At 33.5% G+C, this 17,957-nt stretch overlaps 2 protein-coding genes across 2 annotated transcripts in view; one reads left to right on the top strand and one right to left on the bottom strand.

Annotated features, from left to right (window-relative positions):
• Positions 1 to 17,957, top strand: part of LOC108736720 (chymotrypsin-2-like) — a 172,427-nt gene that overhangs the window by 41,012 nt on the left and 113,458 nt on the right. The gene's annotated exons all lie outside the window — the stretch shown is intronic.
• The window catches only part of LOC108736721, a 46,103-nt gene that overhangs the window by 15,900 nt on the left and 12,246 nt on the right, over positions 1 to 17,957 (bottom strand). The window contains exons 2-3 of the mRNA XM_018469266.1: positions 6,998 to 7,198; positions 5,946 to 6,116 (exon numbers count right to left, since the gene is read on the bottom strand). Coding sequence (XP_018324768.1) covers positions 5,946 to 6,116; positions 6,998 to 7,198 — 372 coding nt within the window. The remainder of the gene's footprint in view (positions 1 to 5,945; positions 6,117 to 6,997; positions 7,199 to 17,957) is intronic.

Here is a 17,957-nt window from a genome sequence, read left to right as displayed (position 1 = left end):
ATTAGCCCATTTGGTACATTTACTAACCATTGCGGTTTTCTCTCGAATGTGTGCCATACAGTATTTAACAAAGTTGTACAGTTTTCTCTCGATACTCCTAACGGCACCACTAAGGTGAGGATCAAGGAATACGTAGGCATAAGCCGACATTAGTAGTTCTCCGAGCGCGAATAATATTGATCCTTAATTCTTGCATAAACTCCACTTCACTGTTCCACAGATACATATTAGCTTTCAGGAGTCATTTACCTTCAACTAACCAAGAGATGATTATTTAATCGAGTTACTTGTAAGCGACTAAGCAGTTAAATTAACCGTATCATATACAGAGTTGAATTAAAGTGTGGAAGCAAAATAAAAGAAAATATTGTAAACAAATACGCTAAGTAAGGCCTTTTACAGACTAACTTTTTAACCGATTTTGCGCGTGAAGAAAACTTTTATAAAAATCTTTTTGACTTATTTAACGAACTTAGTTGTTTATTAACAGTTTCTCCGTTCACGAGAACACTAAACCCATGTAAAAAGTTCTGCCACCTTGTGACTATTTAATGGAAATTGAAACAATTTTCTTTAAATTGCGGTGATATTGTCACCTATTCTTCTTTACATTACAGCTTCAGCCACGCTAATGTCAAATGCAATCCGAAGATTACATTATTGTCAATAATTTCCGGTTTGACTCTAATTGTTTCTATGTTTCACTAAAGGAGCACTTGACAAACTAGGTAATTATAGACACAGTTTATTGTCTATATTTATTTCAGACGAATTAGATTTAGAATTACAATAATTATGTTATAAAATAATTAATTTACAAGCCAACTCCTCCAAAAAAACAAACGATTGCATTAATATAAATTGAAATTAAATTTGAAAGCTTTTCGTTTTTCAGTTAATTTGCTTTGATTATTGGTAAAATTAATAATTAATTACTTACGTGATCAAAAAACAAAATTTCCTTACAGGCCTTTTTTTCTGTATTTAAATAGAATAACAAAGTAACAACTGTCGAAGTTCTTCAGCTGATTAAACAAATTGCTTTACATTAAACGAAAAACCACTGCTACATTATACTACAGAAGCTTTGGCTCGCCTTTTGGAATTGAAACTATATTAAATTTCACGTTTTCCCTCCCTCAATAAACTAAATTAATTAGGCAAGATATAAATTAAATAGCAAAAAACAAAGTAGTTAGTTTCCCTTTAATTCCAACGGCTGTTACTTCTTGTTAATTACTGAATAACTATAAATATTTTTTGGAAATATATATATATATGTTAGGATCAAAGTCTATCAAGGACCTGTGCCAGCCGTGGTCTTTTTATGTTTTCAAAACGACCATTGTTGGCACTGGTCGTTTCACAATGTACAAAGTCCGCCTAGCTTCCCCCAATTATAAACAAGATGTGCTGCCATCAGGTACTGTATAATAAATAAAAATTTATTTTTCAAATTTAAATAAAATATTGTATAATTTATTAATTATTTATTATTTACTGTAGACAAACATGCTTTACTAGCTTAGCTGGTACGAACAGTAGTACAAATATTCAATTTTTTGGCAATCAAACATTTAAATAAAATTGTGTAATTAATAGTAATGAATTGGTAACATTATAGGAAAATTAAAATAATAAAAATAAACTCCTTTATGCTATGCCAAAAGCTGGGGAAAGACTAGGCGGACTAATATATATTATACGTTACCGGAAATGAATGAAATCCGTCATTGTATACATTTCCTAGGAAATCTATACATTTCCTAAATAGCAATCGGAAATGTATTGCAGGTAATACCAAATAGGCTTCCGCCCTAGGGGGGGGGGGCAAGTCAGATTTTTTTTGGTCAGAACGTCCGCGGCTATTTTGTCATACAGACTACATAAAGGCCCCTACATGAAAAATTAGGTATATGTAGTGCAGTGTGTAGGGCAAACAGGCGCAAATGATCCTGCTTTATAGGTAGTTAAATAATGTTTTTTTTTATGGCAATTGCACCATGTCTACTGCGGGGTTTATTCAGAAGTTAGCACCGTTTACACTTTGACTAGTGATTAGGCGAGTTCATACATCTTCTGCGAGATTTAGAGGGGGCAGTTGCCCTCCCCTGCTCCCCATTGGTACGCCCATGTGCCCCTGCCCGCCAGAGGGAGGCTGATATGTTAGATGTTAGAATAATGTGACAAGGTTATCTTTGTTTCAGCAAACACGATGTATACATTTCCTAGGATAAGTGTGTATTAAAAAATCTTTGAAATAATATTTTATAGATTTCCTAGGTAGCCTCGGAATTGTATACAATTCCTATATTTCATACATTTTAGGTAACATCTATATATACTTTTAGTTTAGATTCGATCAACAGTGTTCCAACTATTGTTTACCGATTTAAAAAGCGATTTCTAAAGGATCCTATATTCGTAATTTACGCTTACATTTCCAAAAGTTTTCCTACTTTGTTTTTCGTTTTTCAAATGAAAATTTTCGTAAAAGTCGTTACACCTGCAATTAACTTGCGTGTAACAATTTCTAGTTGTTATGTGTAGAGGTGATACTCAAATTTTTTGCTTTTCCACCTCTGATTTTTAACCGCAATCAGCCTGCGATGCGTGAATACCGGGGTGGTTTTTGGTTTAATGCTTCTACGTTATTGTCACGAACTGGTACCCAGATAGTAGTAGGTGGCGTGTTAGAGCTGCCATTGTATTTGTGAACAAACCATAAAGTTTTATCTTCGTTCGCTTCATATGAAATCAAGTAATTTATGAATTCCCTTTCGTTATTTTATTAGAACCAGTACAAAACGTACCTCTCAATTTTACGTTTAGTACGCAGTTATGCGACCGTTCGAATATCTACTGAGATTTGTTTTGTTTCCTTAGAATACTTGATCCGATTATATATTGCATAATATAACATTATGTGCAAATATTTCATTAAATACGTTAAAAAATAATTTTTGTACATAGATACAGACAGATGTCTGAAAAACACTGAGTAGTTTGTAATATAATCTTCATTAATATCTAGAGAAGCGTTTCTTGATCCTTTTGATAGGTGAAATTTTTCTACTTTTTCATGATGAAACCCATGATTTGCTTCAATAGTACGGTTTTAATTCAATGGATTATTTCGTAGAGCATTAATTTTTATTGCTTTCTCTTGAATGTTATACCTAAAGAAAAAACACGTAAGTTTCGAGAAACCCGACAGTGATCTTCACGGAACCCCGAGGTTTCGAAGAACACATTATAAAGACCTAGAGAATCATCCCTAGCTATTATATAAGATCGTTATTAAAAAAAAAAAAAATAATCCCGATGCTACAGATACTCCTTTAAGTGAATTTTTATATTGAAATGGAAAATTAGTGTTTATTTGTTTGAACACTAATCGATTGCTAAAGTTACGTACAAAACTGAAAAGGCTTCACAATTATTCGTATTTTTTTATTTAAAACTTGTATTTATTGTTGTTAAGTCTATTTCTTGTTTATTTCCTTTCAAAGCTTTTTGCATTAGACTACTTATTTCACTACTTATTTAAAACGGTTTTTGTTGTCTGTAAAAGTCATGTTTAAAAGTTATAAGGATTTCTGTGAACAGGGGTTTTGTTATTACTCAAACAATGATGGGGTTTTCACCATAATAAAATGTATTGGCGTTTTCTTAATTAATTAATTTATTTCTTTTTAAGTACTTTTAAAAGTAAAACTAAAATACTATTATGCAAGGGAAGAAACAGTAGGGAAAGAGCGAATATAAAGATAGGAGACGAAAAATTAGAAGAAGTGGCTGATTTCAGATACCTAGGAAGTCAGATAAGTCAGGATAGAAGGAGTAGGAGGGTTTATATCGTGGCTAGAAAAGGTTAGAAATGAAGAGGTATTGGAAAGAATAGGAGAACAGAGAACTCTATAGAAGTCAATAAAAAATAGGCGAGATNGCGGCATTATCCTCAATGTTCACGTTCATAGGGCGCATACACATCTGAACACGAACAAGTTGAGAACAAGGCCAGAAGGAACGTTTACTGTGGAGGAACGACCTAAGCATCACTAACTGCCTCAGTCCGAATAATTTAGTGTGAACGGCCTTGTTTGCGTCATTTTATTAACAAACATCATCACCTGTCATTATCTATTAAATGAATAAGACATGAAATAAAATGCAACATATGGTCGAATAAATTCCGCGTTCGTTGTCTCGGCCAGTTTCGCCAAAAAATGCAATTTTGTTATGTATATGTAATAAAATAACTTTATTCTTATTGATAGTTTGAGTATGCTATTACGCCTACACCGAAAAATGCTTAAAATAAATCAATAAGTTTGAAAATATTGCTAATATATAGTAAAATTTTTTACTACAAACAAAATTATCATTAATTTTACAGCCAGACCATTTGTTAGCAAATTGTTTTCGAGTGTCTTTCCATTGTTTGACACAGGAGTCGAACGAAAATTATTACACTGACTTTAATCGTAATTTTGTTTGCAATGGCAAGAAATCTTGCAATAGTATATTTCTATTTGATCAAAAATAGACAAAATCGTTTCTTCAATACCGGTAAAATGATCAGTTCTCGTAATGTAGCATAAGAAAGTTTGTTAAGTACTTAATAAAGCGCAGTTACGTGGTTTATATTTGTTCAGCTTCTTAAACATTCAGATGACTCAAAATTGAAAAACAGCATTAAAGTTTACGCTCTCCCATGAATAAAAGTAATTCTCAGGCAGGTTGGCTCTTATTTTATTTTCTTAGGAATATATCGCCCAAGAGTACGTTAAACGAACGCACAAAGTTAGACAAACGACAGTGTTATTACTACTTGGTAATAGGGTTTTGCATCTTCTTGAAAACTATAAAAATGCTCGGAAAGTCGGTACGTTATGTACTTTCGCTATTATAACTTCGGAAATGTGATACCCACTGGAAAAAGGAAAAGATGGAGAGGCGTAATTATATTGGAAGAAAGAAACTGACGGAGAAACAAAACAGTAGAGAAAGGCAGGCGATCTTTACAAAGCATGCTGGAAATAAAAGAAACTAGGTCAGAATTGCTTTTGAATATAATCGTCATTAATAAACGTTGCGCAAAAATAAAACCGGAACGAAAACTATAAGAATTTCTATCTTGGTCTAACTTTTAAAGATTAGACTGTAGAAGTACATAAACAGGTAGTAACTTTTAATGTTTTCTTGTAGATTATATACACTTGATGTCTGATGAGTTCGTGTTATCCGTTGAAGTTTTGTTAACTTTCACGCTTCAGGCAGGTGGGTTCTAAGTTTTCTTTCGGTATGCTATCGCGTGTTTCATAAAATTTTGATTTTCCATGCAGAAAGTAAAAACAAATGAACCATGCTAGAATGGCTCGGAAGAAAAATTAGAGCCCAGTATTTTAAACTATAATTTGTTACCTTCCAAACAATCCAGAGATAATATATCGGCTTACATTTCATTTAGATTAAAAAGTAGCGGTGACAGTCTGCATTCCTGTCTGACTCCCCTCCTAATATTTACTTCTCTACATTGCAGCCCCAGCTCTATAACTGCCTGTTGCTCTTTATGTCTTTATTCAAACTAAGTACCACTCTTCTATCTCTGTTACTCATCCCTACATTTTTAAGTATATTTAACATTTTGTCCCATGTAACACCGTCAAAAGCTTTTTCTAAATTTACAAATCCTATCTTTCCTTTTTCTATCGTTTTCTCTCTTGTTACCCGTAAAGCTAGAATGACCTCCCGCGTTCCTCTATTTCTTCTACTATATATGTAATAAGCTGATGAAAAATAAATCGGATTATTCTCATATTTTTCACATTTTGCACATCTCAAAATTCAAAAGCACTTCTTCCTTCTGAATGCTATTTTAGTTTGGTTGGTATTCAAAAAATAAAATATTCATTTTCATCATAATAAAAATGTCAGCATACCAAATACAAGCATGCTCTTCGTCCGGCTGTCTTCATCGTTGAATGAGGAAACTGAACAAGTGTAATCACCAGATAATTCGGGAGCTGGTTTCGTTATGTGTAGTGCCCTGTGTTTACTATTCTGATTCTGACTGGCGGAATATTCTAAATTCAGTCGTCCCTTCAAAATTCCTGCAAGAGAACAATTTAATATAATGGGATACCTTATTGGGAGACACAATTTTAAATTATTTTACTAACGAAAATGTATTTCACAGCACAACTGGACATAGAGCGGTGATATAAATGCATTAAGTAAGAAGTGAAGTACACAATTCCTTTAAGGATTCTTTTATAGAATTTTAGGGCATGTAAATCATATAATAGCTTTATCTCCAAATACATTTTCCTTACTGAAATAATCATCTTTAGTATTGCATCTCTCTAAGAGGAAACCTTTTGTTAAAACGGATAAACAATTTGTTTTAGTACTGAAAGAAGTAATTCAAAGTTGGTTTTTTTTAAGAATTATGGAAAATATTATTGTTCAATTTTGGAAATTAGGGTAATTGTAATCCATGAGATTTAAATTTTTTATTTATGAAAATTTGAATTATATTCTCAACACGAATAGGTATGAATATGTCATTCGCAGTCGTCGTTTTTGATTAACTGCAATTGAATAATCATCCTGCTTAAATTATGCCAGTATTGATTGAAACAGAACGCGTAAATGTACACATAACGCCGACTCTACGTTTATTGGGGTCAAGGTGTACGTTTCAGCGTACTTGTTGTCACGCAGAGGTCCTTAAACGTACTTAAAGCTTAGTCTTCATGAGTGCATTTTATGCATCAAATAAAAGTGCATATATACCATGTGCAAGGAGGTCGGAATAATGCTACGTTGAAATGAAACAAAATAATTTTCTGGTTGGTAATATACACAGTACTGCATATTATTATCAAAACTAATTCTCTAATGGTTTTTGTAAATTGAAGAGATATCACTTTAATGCAAGTTTGTCTTTCGAGTTGGCATTCTTATTAAAAAAGCATTTTCTTTCTTTTACCTAATGCTTGGGGTTTCTTATTCGTTATCCACTGATAAATAGGCGTTCGTCCGTTATTGAAAAACCATTTCACCACCAGTCCATCATCCTTTAGGTCGTCCCACGTATAATCACAGTCTAAGACCACCGGGCTGCCGAATTCTGTGATTTCCGGTACTTGCAAGTTTCTTATCTTTAAACTAGCCGCAGTTTTGAGCGTTCCTGTAACAAAATGTTCGATTATTATGTTTATAATTAAAAATGTATTTGTTACCAAACCAGTTTGTAGGCAAAAGGTTCGCGTTTTTACAAGTTAATGGCTGAAATAAAATTTTTATAGGTATGTTTAAAATTCGTTAGGTGGCGTCCAGCATCGATGAGTAAGGCCACTTTCACACAGCGCGATAACAACACGATTTACTGCATGCAGTAGTGCTAACCGCGATTTAACATGTCTTTCTCAAAGAAAAAGCATTCAATTACGAAATAGTCGATTTAATAGAATTACTGTTTTTCGCTCCATAATTAGATATATACCATTAAACCAGAGAACCCTGCGAGGACAGGTAGGCTCGCATTTCAATTTGAAACGTTGTCGAAACAATATTCAGTCGTATTGGGATGTGACATGTGGGTGCGGCCTAATCAAGATGGCTGTCCATACATTGCATCAGTATTATAGAAAGCATTGCATATTGTGATTTTTAATTTTTCTAATGATAAATTTAGAAGCAATTTTTGATTGGGCTAATGCAAATGCAAGCTCAAGAAGTGTTGTGGAAGCCGAAAAACTTTTGAAAGCTGGCCACATAATAAAATGTGGAGAAAATGTTGATAAAACAAGTGATATCGGTGAGGTTACCTTAACGAGTTATTGCATCAAATCTTCGGATTTAAAAGGAAATCCAAATGAAATCGATGGAAAAATTAAAAACAATCAAATAATTTTTATGAAATGTTCTTGCAAAGCAGGACTAGGAGAAAAGTGCAAGCATATATTGCCACTTTACTATACTGTAATAAGTATGTCCATAACTTGTGAAAGCGGCGTTCCGATACGATACGACAAATCGCATGCAGTAAATCGTATCGTTATCGCCCTGTGTGAAAGTGGCCTAACAGTCTGTGCAGCATTCGTTTTGTAATTATCATGTAATAGGTGATTCGTAAGTTTAATGTAAATATTAAATTGAGCATTTATGAAACCGGAATTTGTTTTCAAAATTTCTCGGATATGCAAATATGGAGTATTATAATCCTGTTAACAGATCCCTATTCTGTTGGAACTATCTATGGCGTGCTGACGGGGTCAAATGATATCGAAATCGCAATCCACATTTAACGGTTACCATACACCATGAACTTTTTGCTACTGTTAAAAACTCTTTACAATTTTTTGTTCTTACAGGTAACTAATGCTTAGCATAATTATCTTTTTCTTAATCTAAACACTGACAGTAGCTCGAACATATTTCTCCATTTCTTGTCATAATGTGTAGGGTGTTGTTCGTTGTGCAGCGATTTTAATATCTAATTTAGATGGGATCACGCGAACGGTGCAATTTATGAATATGGATAACGAGAATGACCGCCCAGTGTGCGCGCTACGTCCTGGAAAGCCGAAATAATAACGTTGACATATTCATTTGGGGACAACCGCCCGTCTGCTAGTACGTGTGCAAGTACGTACAAGGGTTACGTGTGTCTGAGTAGGTGCGCGTACAACACCTACTGCGATATTATTCAACGGGGAAGCGGCGGCGTTAACGAATGACGCGACGCACGCGAAACGATAAGACACAATTTATTAAAACGAGCGTCATAAATAAAAAATATGACACAAAAATAAATTTACTATCCTTGACATTAAATAGAGAACGTGATAATTTCGATTTGAACTCGCTAGCGTATCCTCTCGTACGTGAACCGGATGATACTTCTGGGATAAAATAATCACCTACCCGTAACTTTACGAGTAGGTATTTAGTGTGTTTCGTAATTAGAGAATTTTTGTGATAGGAATTAGGAATTACACAGCTGGGCTCTTGCCATATCCAAAGAATACAATTCAGACTTATAGATAAAATCTTACTGGTTTTGAGAAATTTGCACTCTTATAGTTTTTGAAAATATCTAAGTAAAATAATTCGAAGTTGTCTGTATTCTGTCGAAACTGCCAGACGCGGATCGCGATTTCTACCTTTTTGGATCTCATCAGCTCGTCGCAGGCAGCTCCGACAGAACACAGACCAACTTTTACCTGCTGTCTTAACAGTGCGTTTTAGAAAATACTACAAATGGCGCAGTAAACGCCATCTGTAGCACGATGCTACATTTTAGGATTACGTATGCTCCAACAAGGTCCGCATGTGTGGATATCTACTTGCTGAAAACGANCGCCGGGATTCGTTTTCAGCAAGTAGATATCCACACAAGTGGACCTTGTTGGAGCATACGTAATCCTAAAATGTAGCATCGTGCTACAGATGGCGTTTACTGCGCCATTTGTAGTATTTTCTAAAATATCTAAGTAAGTTCTACAAAATGTTTGTTTTGTGATTATTACGGCTAATTTTTGGCTTTCACGGCCAATTTGCGAAATATTCACAGCAAGTTTCAACCCCGGCTATAATCTCACTCGATGTAGCGGTTGTCGGGCCATCGGAATGGAAAAAAGATTTTTTAAAAAAAAAAAATTCCAGCTCGCTTTTTAGTAGTCTGCATCGCCGCGGTTTTGCAAAATGGTTTTGTGGTTTCCCGGGTCGCACCTAATTTTTAGCTTTCACAGATAATTTGGGGCTATTGTTAGTTTATATCTTTTCCTGATAATTTTGTCATGTCAATTTCAATGAGGCGATAGGTAATTACGAAGAAATAGAATTCGTAGTATGAAACCCAGTGGGGAAAATTCAATAGATAATATAATCATAATTTTCACCATGTAGTGGGTACCTATACAACATAAACATTTAACATCAGATCATAATTTCTATTTAATTGGAGAGCATCAGTTATTAAACAAAACGTCGTTGATTATGCAAACAGAATTGGTTTTATTTGTAGATAAATAATTTTTTATCATTATTCAGTTTTATTCCCAGAACCATTAAAATAATGTAGTATTCCATTTGATGTAGTTAACCCAAATACGTAAACAGAATTCGCTAAAATTGTTTAGTTGAGATTCGTAAGTCAACTAGATGTTACCACTTAGTTATTAAGAAATAATTGGTCGCAGAAACAATTTCGAGAAAATTGACGCCAGCTTATCTTTAAGTGAGGAAAAATTTAAGATTTAAAGAGGATAACAACTCGATAATAAAGGCGGCAACATCTTAAATTGAAATAAAATTATAATGCATTATTGTAATATGAACATGATGAAATTGCATATTAATCCACTATCAAGTAACTAACCATGGCATAGGATTTCATATATTTAATNAAGCATACTGAGCGACACATACATGACCGCGTAACAAAAGGATTTCGATAGCGAGATATATTATATTTTTATAGGGTTAAATTATATGCATTAGTGAATCAAGTTTTTGAATTAACTACAAATAACATCAAATTAATTAGGAACAATTGTTGCTGCTCATTCTCGCGGGAATCGAACCCGAGCCCCTGGTTTTTACGCAACAGTCCTGAGAGTATGGGTCGCAAAACCGTCGAACCAATGTATAATCATTATTAGTAATGAGACATTTGCCCTCATTAATTTGAGGTTGTTTGTAGTGCGTAAATAAAAAATCGAAAAAATGATTTCAAATTAATATATGATGAAATCAATTAAAATTAATCATCAAACAGAAAGAATTTTGTAATTTTATTGTTGAATAATTTCCAAAAAATCTATTGCAAATGCATTACCTCGCCTGACCATTGTATTTAGAAATTGGAATGTTTTGTAAAGGCAACTAACTGTGAGAGATAAACAGATTAACATAATTGTAAACCAGCAATTGTTACAGCAATTAAGTTAAATTAATCCATCTCTAAAATAGCTTTTCCATTTGTATTCGGAAATTTCCTGTTTCGTCGAATACCTGCATAGCTTAATAATATTGGTATTGCCTATTTCCCGAATGATTGCGCGTGTCTGGAACAGGCGCTCAGCTAATCTTTCTGTAAAGACAGTTTCAATTTTATAATTTACTTACTTTGACTATCTTACGATTAGTTTATTAGGTATGAGAATTTCTGGACAGAAAGGGTTAAGTACCGCGATTCTTGCGGCATTATCCTCAATGTTCACGTTCATAGGGCGCATACACATCTGAACACGAACAAGTTGAGAACAAGGCCAGAAGGAACGTTTACTGTGGAGGAACGACCTAAGCATCACTAACTGCCTCAGTCCGAATAATTTAGTGTGAACGGCCTTGTTTGCGTCATTTTATTAACAAACATCATCACCTGTCATTATCTATTAAATGAATAAGACATGAAATAAAATGCAACATATGGTCGAATAAATTCCGCGTTCGTTGTCTCGGCCAGTTTCGCCAAAAAATGCAATTTTGTTATGTATATGTAATAAAATAACTTTATTCTTATTGATAGGAATTTATAAACTTTAGTGTGTTAAAAGCCTTCGAAATATGGTGTTATAGGCTATAGACGAATGATGAGGATAAGGTGGGTAGAAAAGGTTTGAAATGAAGAGATATTAGAAAGAATAGGAGAACAGAGGACTCAATAAAAAATAGGCGAGATAGGTTAGCAGGACACCATCTCAGGCATGAAGGTCTAGTCAGAGACATATTAGAGGCAGAACCGGGAGTTTGGAGGAGTAGAGGTAGACCTAGGTTAGATTACTGTTCGCAAATAGTTAAGGATGTGGGTTGTTCTAGTTTTAGGGAAATGCGAAGTTTAGCTCAGAATAGGAGAGTGGAGGTACGTGTCCAACCAGTCTTAGAACTGACGACCTTATGAAGATGATGATGAGTGTATTTAAGATCAAAAAAGCTGTTGATATTTTAATTTATTTTGTTGATATTGGAATTAACGTGATTCGATGAAGTTGACGAAGCTGATCACAGCTAAAATAAGCAAAAAGCATTAATTACAAGTTTCCATTTTTAAAGCTGAATTACTTAATGATACCTACCTGCACCTAATGCCAATTTGATAATAAAAATAAACAAACACCTATTTATAAGTGTAGTAGGTGCAACTTTATCTGATACCTCGTTTAAATGATTTCATTTTCATGTTAAACATACAGTTTACGTGACCTTTCGGTCATGGTATCGTAAACATCAGTATCCGTTTACCACCTTTCTGGTCGTAAACCAATCCTATTTAGGAATGCTTTCATTATCGTGTATATACCGTGCAGGAATCAATGGATAATAACGGGCTTTCTCGGGGAAGGTGTAATTTAGAAATAGGACAGGAAAGGATTAAGCAATGATGAAGAGAATTTATTGCCCCGCCTTTCTTGCAACAACATTTAATAAGACACTGTGAAAGGCGGAAGTAATAAAGATACGCTATCTATGAAGATGTAAGCCCTCTATCGGAGGGCTACTTTTAGCTAAACTGCATGTCTGTCAGGTTAATTGACGGAAGCTGAAGAATTCAATGAATAGTAAATTAAGTAACGAACGTAGCGCACCTTCTATTTGATGATAAAATACGACAAAGTTGGATAAAATATCGAATGTGTACTTTATTATTGTAATGTTTGTGGGTTTAACAAAATTAACTTCTAATACTGATAACGGCAAAAACTATTTATTTACACTAATTATTGAAGAACTTAAAAACACTATTAAATTATTACTAAACTATCTTTTTATTTATTTATTTACACTACTGTTGCTATATCACTATTCACTGCGCTATTTATTTCACTTCTACCACTGTCAATTTATTTCCCGATTCACTTCTGCAACGGTCAATTTATTTCCTCTTCTCTCGGCGATCGTCTCTTCCTTTAAATACTCTTTTGTTTACTTTCGGGAACCTTCTAGAAACATCCGGATAGTTTCTTTTTTCTTTGAACTATTTAACTGCTTTTCCAGAACGCGGGTACGACACACACATTTACAAATACGGCGAACATGAAGAAAGGCGCCCGCGGCTAGTCGGCGAATCGATAAGCCGTTCACGCACACGTGTGCCCGATCGCACACAAACACACTCGTGCTCGCTACAATATAAAATAGCGGTATATCGCTATATTTGTCGTATATTATAGTGCTAGGCAAAAGGTCTCACAAAGGTATTATAATGAATTTTGTATAATTGTATGTTTGAAATAAATACGCCAAAAAGGGACTCACCCTAATAATTACCACTAAAAGTGCTCTCTGTAGATCCGTGTTTTACATACATACATACATACCTACATACGTGTCTATCCACTAGAAAAAATGCTTTCTTTATGTATTAATTCATTTTTATTTTAAATGACATTAATTCCCTTGCCGTGAGGCTTAAGTCCTTTTCACATTTGACGCACTACTAAACCAACATGCTCCATACCCATATCAAATATGATTTGGTATATTTCCCTCTTCATCAGAATCTAGATTATTTTGAGTAAATTTTGTATTAAATTAAGCTCATAATATTAAATTCTGTCAACATTATTTTACCTTTATCATTTTGTATTTATTATCATATAACGTTATATATTACCTACTCTCAGATAATATAATTATAACTTTTTACAGATTAATTGAAACTGAACCACATTTTATTAACATAAAAAACGAGTACTATCGGTAAATGTATTGCAGATACCAAAATTCATCCAGAAATGGAAAATCACGTAAAATTAAAACTATTACTCCAACTTATTTGGAAAAAATAAAATTAATAGAAAGTACATGGATGGAACACAAGTTTAAAATATTATTCCATTATAATTTGAATAAATGTTTCTATAAATAATGGATCTCTAACTGAGGATGGCACTTTAGGTGTCAAAACGCACGTTGGGGTTTTAACGTTTTATGCGGATTTTTGGTTATTGATTTACAAAAAGTACGTGCTCGTATGTGTTCCAGAAATAAACGCACTTGAAAATTTTAAAATGTAAGTTCAACTAAACAGAGACAGACCGTAATTTCCCTTGGGCATCCTTAAACTTTCCGTCGAAAGTCTTGCAAATGGCATTCGAACACTAAAGCCAGTCTTGATGCGCCTCTCATATAATTGTATGAAACGCTTCTCGAAAAGAAAATTACAAGCAGATAATTATCAAATACGTTTATGTCGTATTTTCAGCACTGGCTCACAGCAACGGTGAAATATCGATTTTTAAGGCATTTGTTTCTATTACTGAAAGTAAATTTGTTCACGCATGCTGGTGGCATATATTAATGCTCGGTTTTCATAATGTGCAGTTGATGCTAGTTATTTGATTCTACTGTGTTCTTTTTGTAGCTTTTAATGAACTATATTTCTCTCTTTTGGTACAATTTTATTCGCTTGCAATGATAAACGGGAAGAATATTACGTTATCACTTTGAGGTTAATTTAAAAAAAGTAGATAGGAAAGAAGAGGACGCTATCGAAGTCAACAAGAAATAAGCCAGACAGGTTGGTATAGGGCTAGTTAGAGACATATTGGAATCAGAAACAGGAGTTTAGAGGGGCAGAGGTAGACCTAGATTAGACTACTGTTCACAAATAGTTGGGGATGTGGAATTCCTGTTTTAGCTCAGGATAGAAACGAGTGGAGATATATGTCCAACGAGTCTTACCACCATTTAATGATGATAATATACAGTCAAAATATGTTATAACGACACCGAAGGGCTACTCATATTTGGTAGTAAAAACCGATAGTCGTAATAGCCGGTGACGTTATTAAGTACTTAATACCTATTATTGAATGTGTGATTAATATATTCATATATAAAATAAAACTACATTTTATTTATTTTACATAAAACTTATTATAAAAAGACATTACGTACATATAATTATCATTTTTCTAAATTAATGAAACCTGGAATTTTAGTCTGTTTGAAACACTTCTGTCGTGCGTACAGACTGCGTAGTTCACGTTTAATTTTAATTAATGTATCATCATAATTTCCCTGCATATGAAACTATTCATTAGAATAAAAAACAATTTTTTGTAATATACTGACAGAATTGAGATCATCATTGAAAGTTGGCACTATAAATTGTTCTTCAGTCTCTTCCTGTTCGTCATTTTCCTCTTGAACTTCTTGTACAATATCATCTTCCGTAGCTGGTGCACAAATTGCAATAGAGTTATCTGCATCAATAAACTCCTTAGCTTCAGTAGCAGATATTCTGAGTATTACAACAGAGCCTAAACTCGATACGTTTTTGTTTACTTTTGCGATCTTAATGGTCATTTACTGTACCAGAAGTGGATACTGTTACCTATTCAAAAGTTTACAATAAAGCTGGTCGTTCTAACAGATATAATTCTCAGAAAATATCAGGTAAATGTAGTCGCTTAAAGAGATATGTCGTAATAAGCAATGTCGTAAAAACCAGTGTTTTTTATAAGGCGGTCTAACAGAATTAAGCCGGGACCTATGATTTTTGTCAATATAACCGGTATGTTGTTCTAAACGATGGCGTAGTAAATAGTTTTGACTGTACTTACTGTACGTTGATTATGTGCTAATATTTCACATTATATATTATTATATTATATTATATTTTTTAATGAAAATAAAACCAAAGATAAACTGGAGGTGGTAACGTATTTGAAGATCATTCAAAGAAAATTCGGAAAGTACTTATTGCATTTCTATAGCATCTTTAACGGCGCAATTTGGGTCGTATCCCGGTTGTTCATTTGACACTTGGTTGCCTGCGAATGATTTACGCGGCCAGTTTATTAGATTTTTCCGTAGCGGATCTTAGAGAATTCGCATTTATGACATGCATTGTTCGAGGAATAATAATGCCAGAGAATTGACTACGTATGTCGTTTCCGTATCCTAGAAACACGCTGCAGCGTATGATGCATCGCGTTTAAGATCCAAAATGAAAGACTAAATTACTGCATGCAAACAGAAGATATACCCCATATACGGATGTACTTACATACCTGCACCACATTATGCACATACTACAAACAAAAGCGGATGTAGCGGCACATTAAGTGAGATAACGGTCTGACAGAGTGTATATTTTATCAAATAGAGGGGATTAAGGTACTGTTTGTCCAGAACGCATAAACACCCGCACGCGCTTAATGTACGATTAAATGAAAAATAACCCATCATCTAATCTACATTCACGTTGAAATGGATTTTGTAATTAGGTGAAATCATATAACATTCAGAGGAGGGATTTGTGTTATGAAATGTCTAGTTTTATTTAAAATATAAATACAGGGAGCAATGTACTTACTATTCGTTTCAAGAAGTTGGAGATATGCCCCTTCCCTTTATTAGGATGCGCCGTAGCATAATTCCAAATTCAATCATATTTATTTGCAGAGCTCATTTCTCCACCGATCATCGAGCGAGAACTAGACAAGTGTAGAGTACCATTTGCAAAATTATTTAAACTGCCTCGTTAAAATTTAAGAATATGCTTTATTTAAAAGTATATTTAGCCAAAAATAATAACAAGTGAATTAACTTAACGTTCTACACACCTATAAAACTTTTGCTTTGTTTTCTATTGTTAATTTATATACATTTTCGTTTTAAGAAATTGCTAAACATTTTCGTCTAGTACTGTACAGTTCTAGCCGATCTCCTAAGACCGCCCATCGAGAGCTCTGCTCGTTCAAGCTTGTTCTAACTGTTTCTGTCTTGCTCACGCCTAGTGTGTATTCTATCTTCGCGCAGATTTATTCAAGGTCACAATTCTAACAAATTGAAATGAACTGTATTTGTTTTTATGTTTTACTGGTTAAGTGAATTATTTTTAAATAAATAATCAGTCACTATTGTTTTCACTAATGTGATTAATTTAACACGTTGAATAATTTGATAGTGTATTATACAAAAGCACATGAATATTTAGAAATTTGAAAACTTGTACATGCAGGGAGATTGTTTTACACCTGCTGTCTATTTATTTACATAAAAAACAAAACATCAGTTTCCTTAACAATAATATAAAAATACATGTAACCGTGATGAGGCTTGAACAGGTTAATTGAATATGGAATTTGTTGTAGTACGAATGTCCATAGTAGTTTCAGTTAGTTGGTAAATGATTGTTTTACGTCACTTTACGAACGATTTAAAAAGTTTAATTTTATTTATTCAACAAATCAAATATTGCTCTTTATCTTACTATAATAAAGTTAATGTAAAAGAAATGGGCAGACCAATATCACAAGTAAACCTAAAAGTAACGCCATGAGTTTATCCGACGTTTCGCCAGGCGATGTGGTTGTCATCCCCAGGAACGTCGTTCATTGTAGTTGTGTTGAAATAGCAGTCCTAACCATGTTTCATGAAGATGCCAGACATAGCAGCTGGCGAAACGTCAGGTGAACAAATCCAAGACTATATACTATCCAGTTTGAACACTGAATATCATATTCAAATTGATTTATTTCATTATAAATATAATACTTTTTAAAAATAGTAGTAGTACATAAAACTGTAAATAATAAATAAAATATGTTAACAGCAGCCGAAATTTTCTAGAAAAAGAGAGGATTTTAAAACCTGGTTATGGCAAAAGCAGAGGTGCTGTTGATAAGGTGATTTGAACATTTGAACTAGCAGAGAGTTTGCATCAAGTTAATGTCGAGTCGTTGGCAATATTTGAAAAGTAACATTTGCTCGTAAAGTTGTGTAGAACGAGAAGTGTAGAAATATTATTGCCTCACTACTCTATTTCAATATATACTTTATTAACCTAACCTGGTACTTTAAATAAGAGTTTCATTTTGAATTCATATTTTTCGCAAATAACTATAGTTTTGATGATCAGGAAGAATTTAAAGTTTATTTTTTTTATAAAAAAATAAGCTGAATACAAATTTAGAATTTTAGAGTATTTT

The sequence above is a fragment of the Agrilus planipennis genome, unplaced genomic scaffold (genome assembly GCF_000699045.2).
Source record: "Agrilus planipennis isolate EAB-ADULT unplaced genomic scaffold, Apla_2.0 scaffold119, whole genome shotgun sequence".
In the NCBI taxonomy this organism is placed as follows: Eukaryota; Metazoa; Arthropoda; class Insecta; order Coleoptera; family Buprestidae; genus Agrilus; species Agrilus planipennis.
This window is presented reverse-complemented; position numbering and strand designations above follow the sequence as displayed.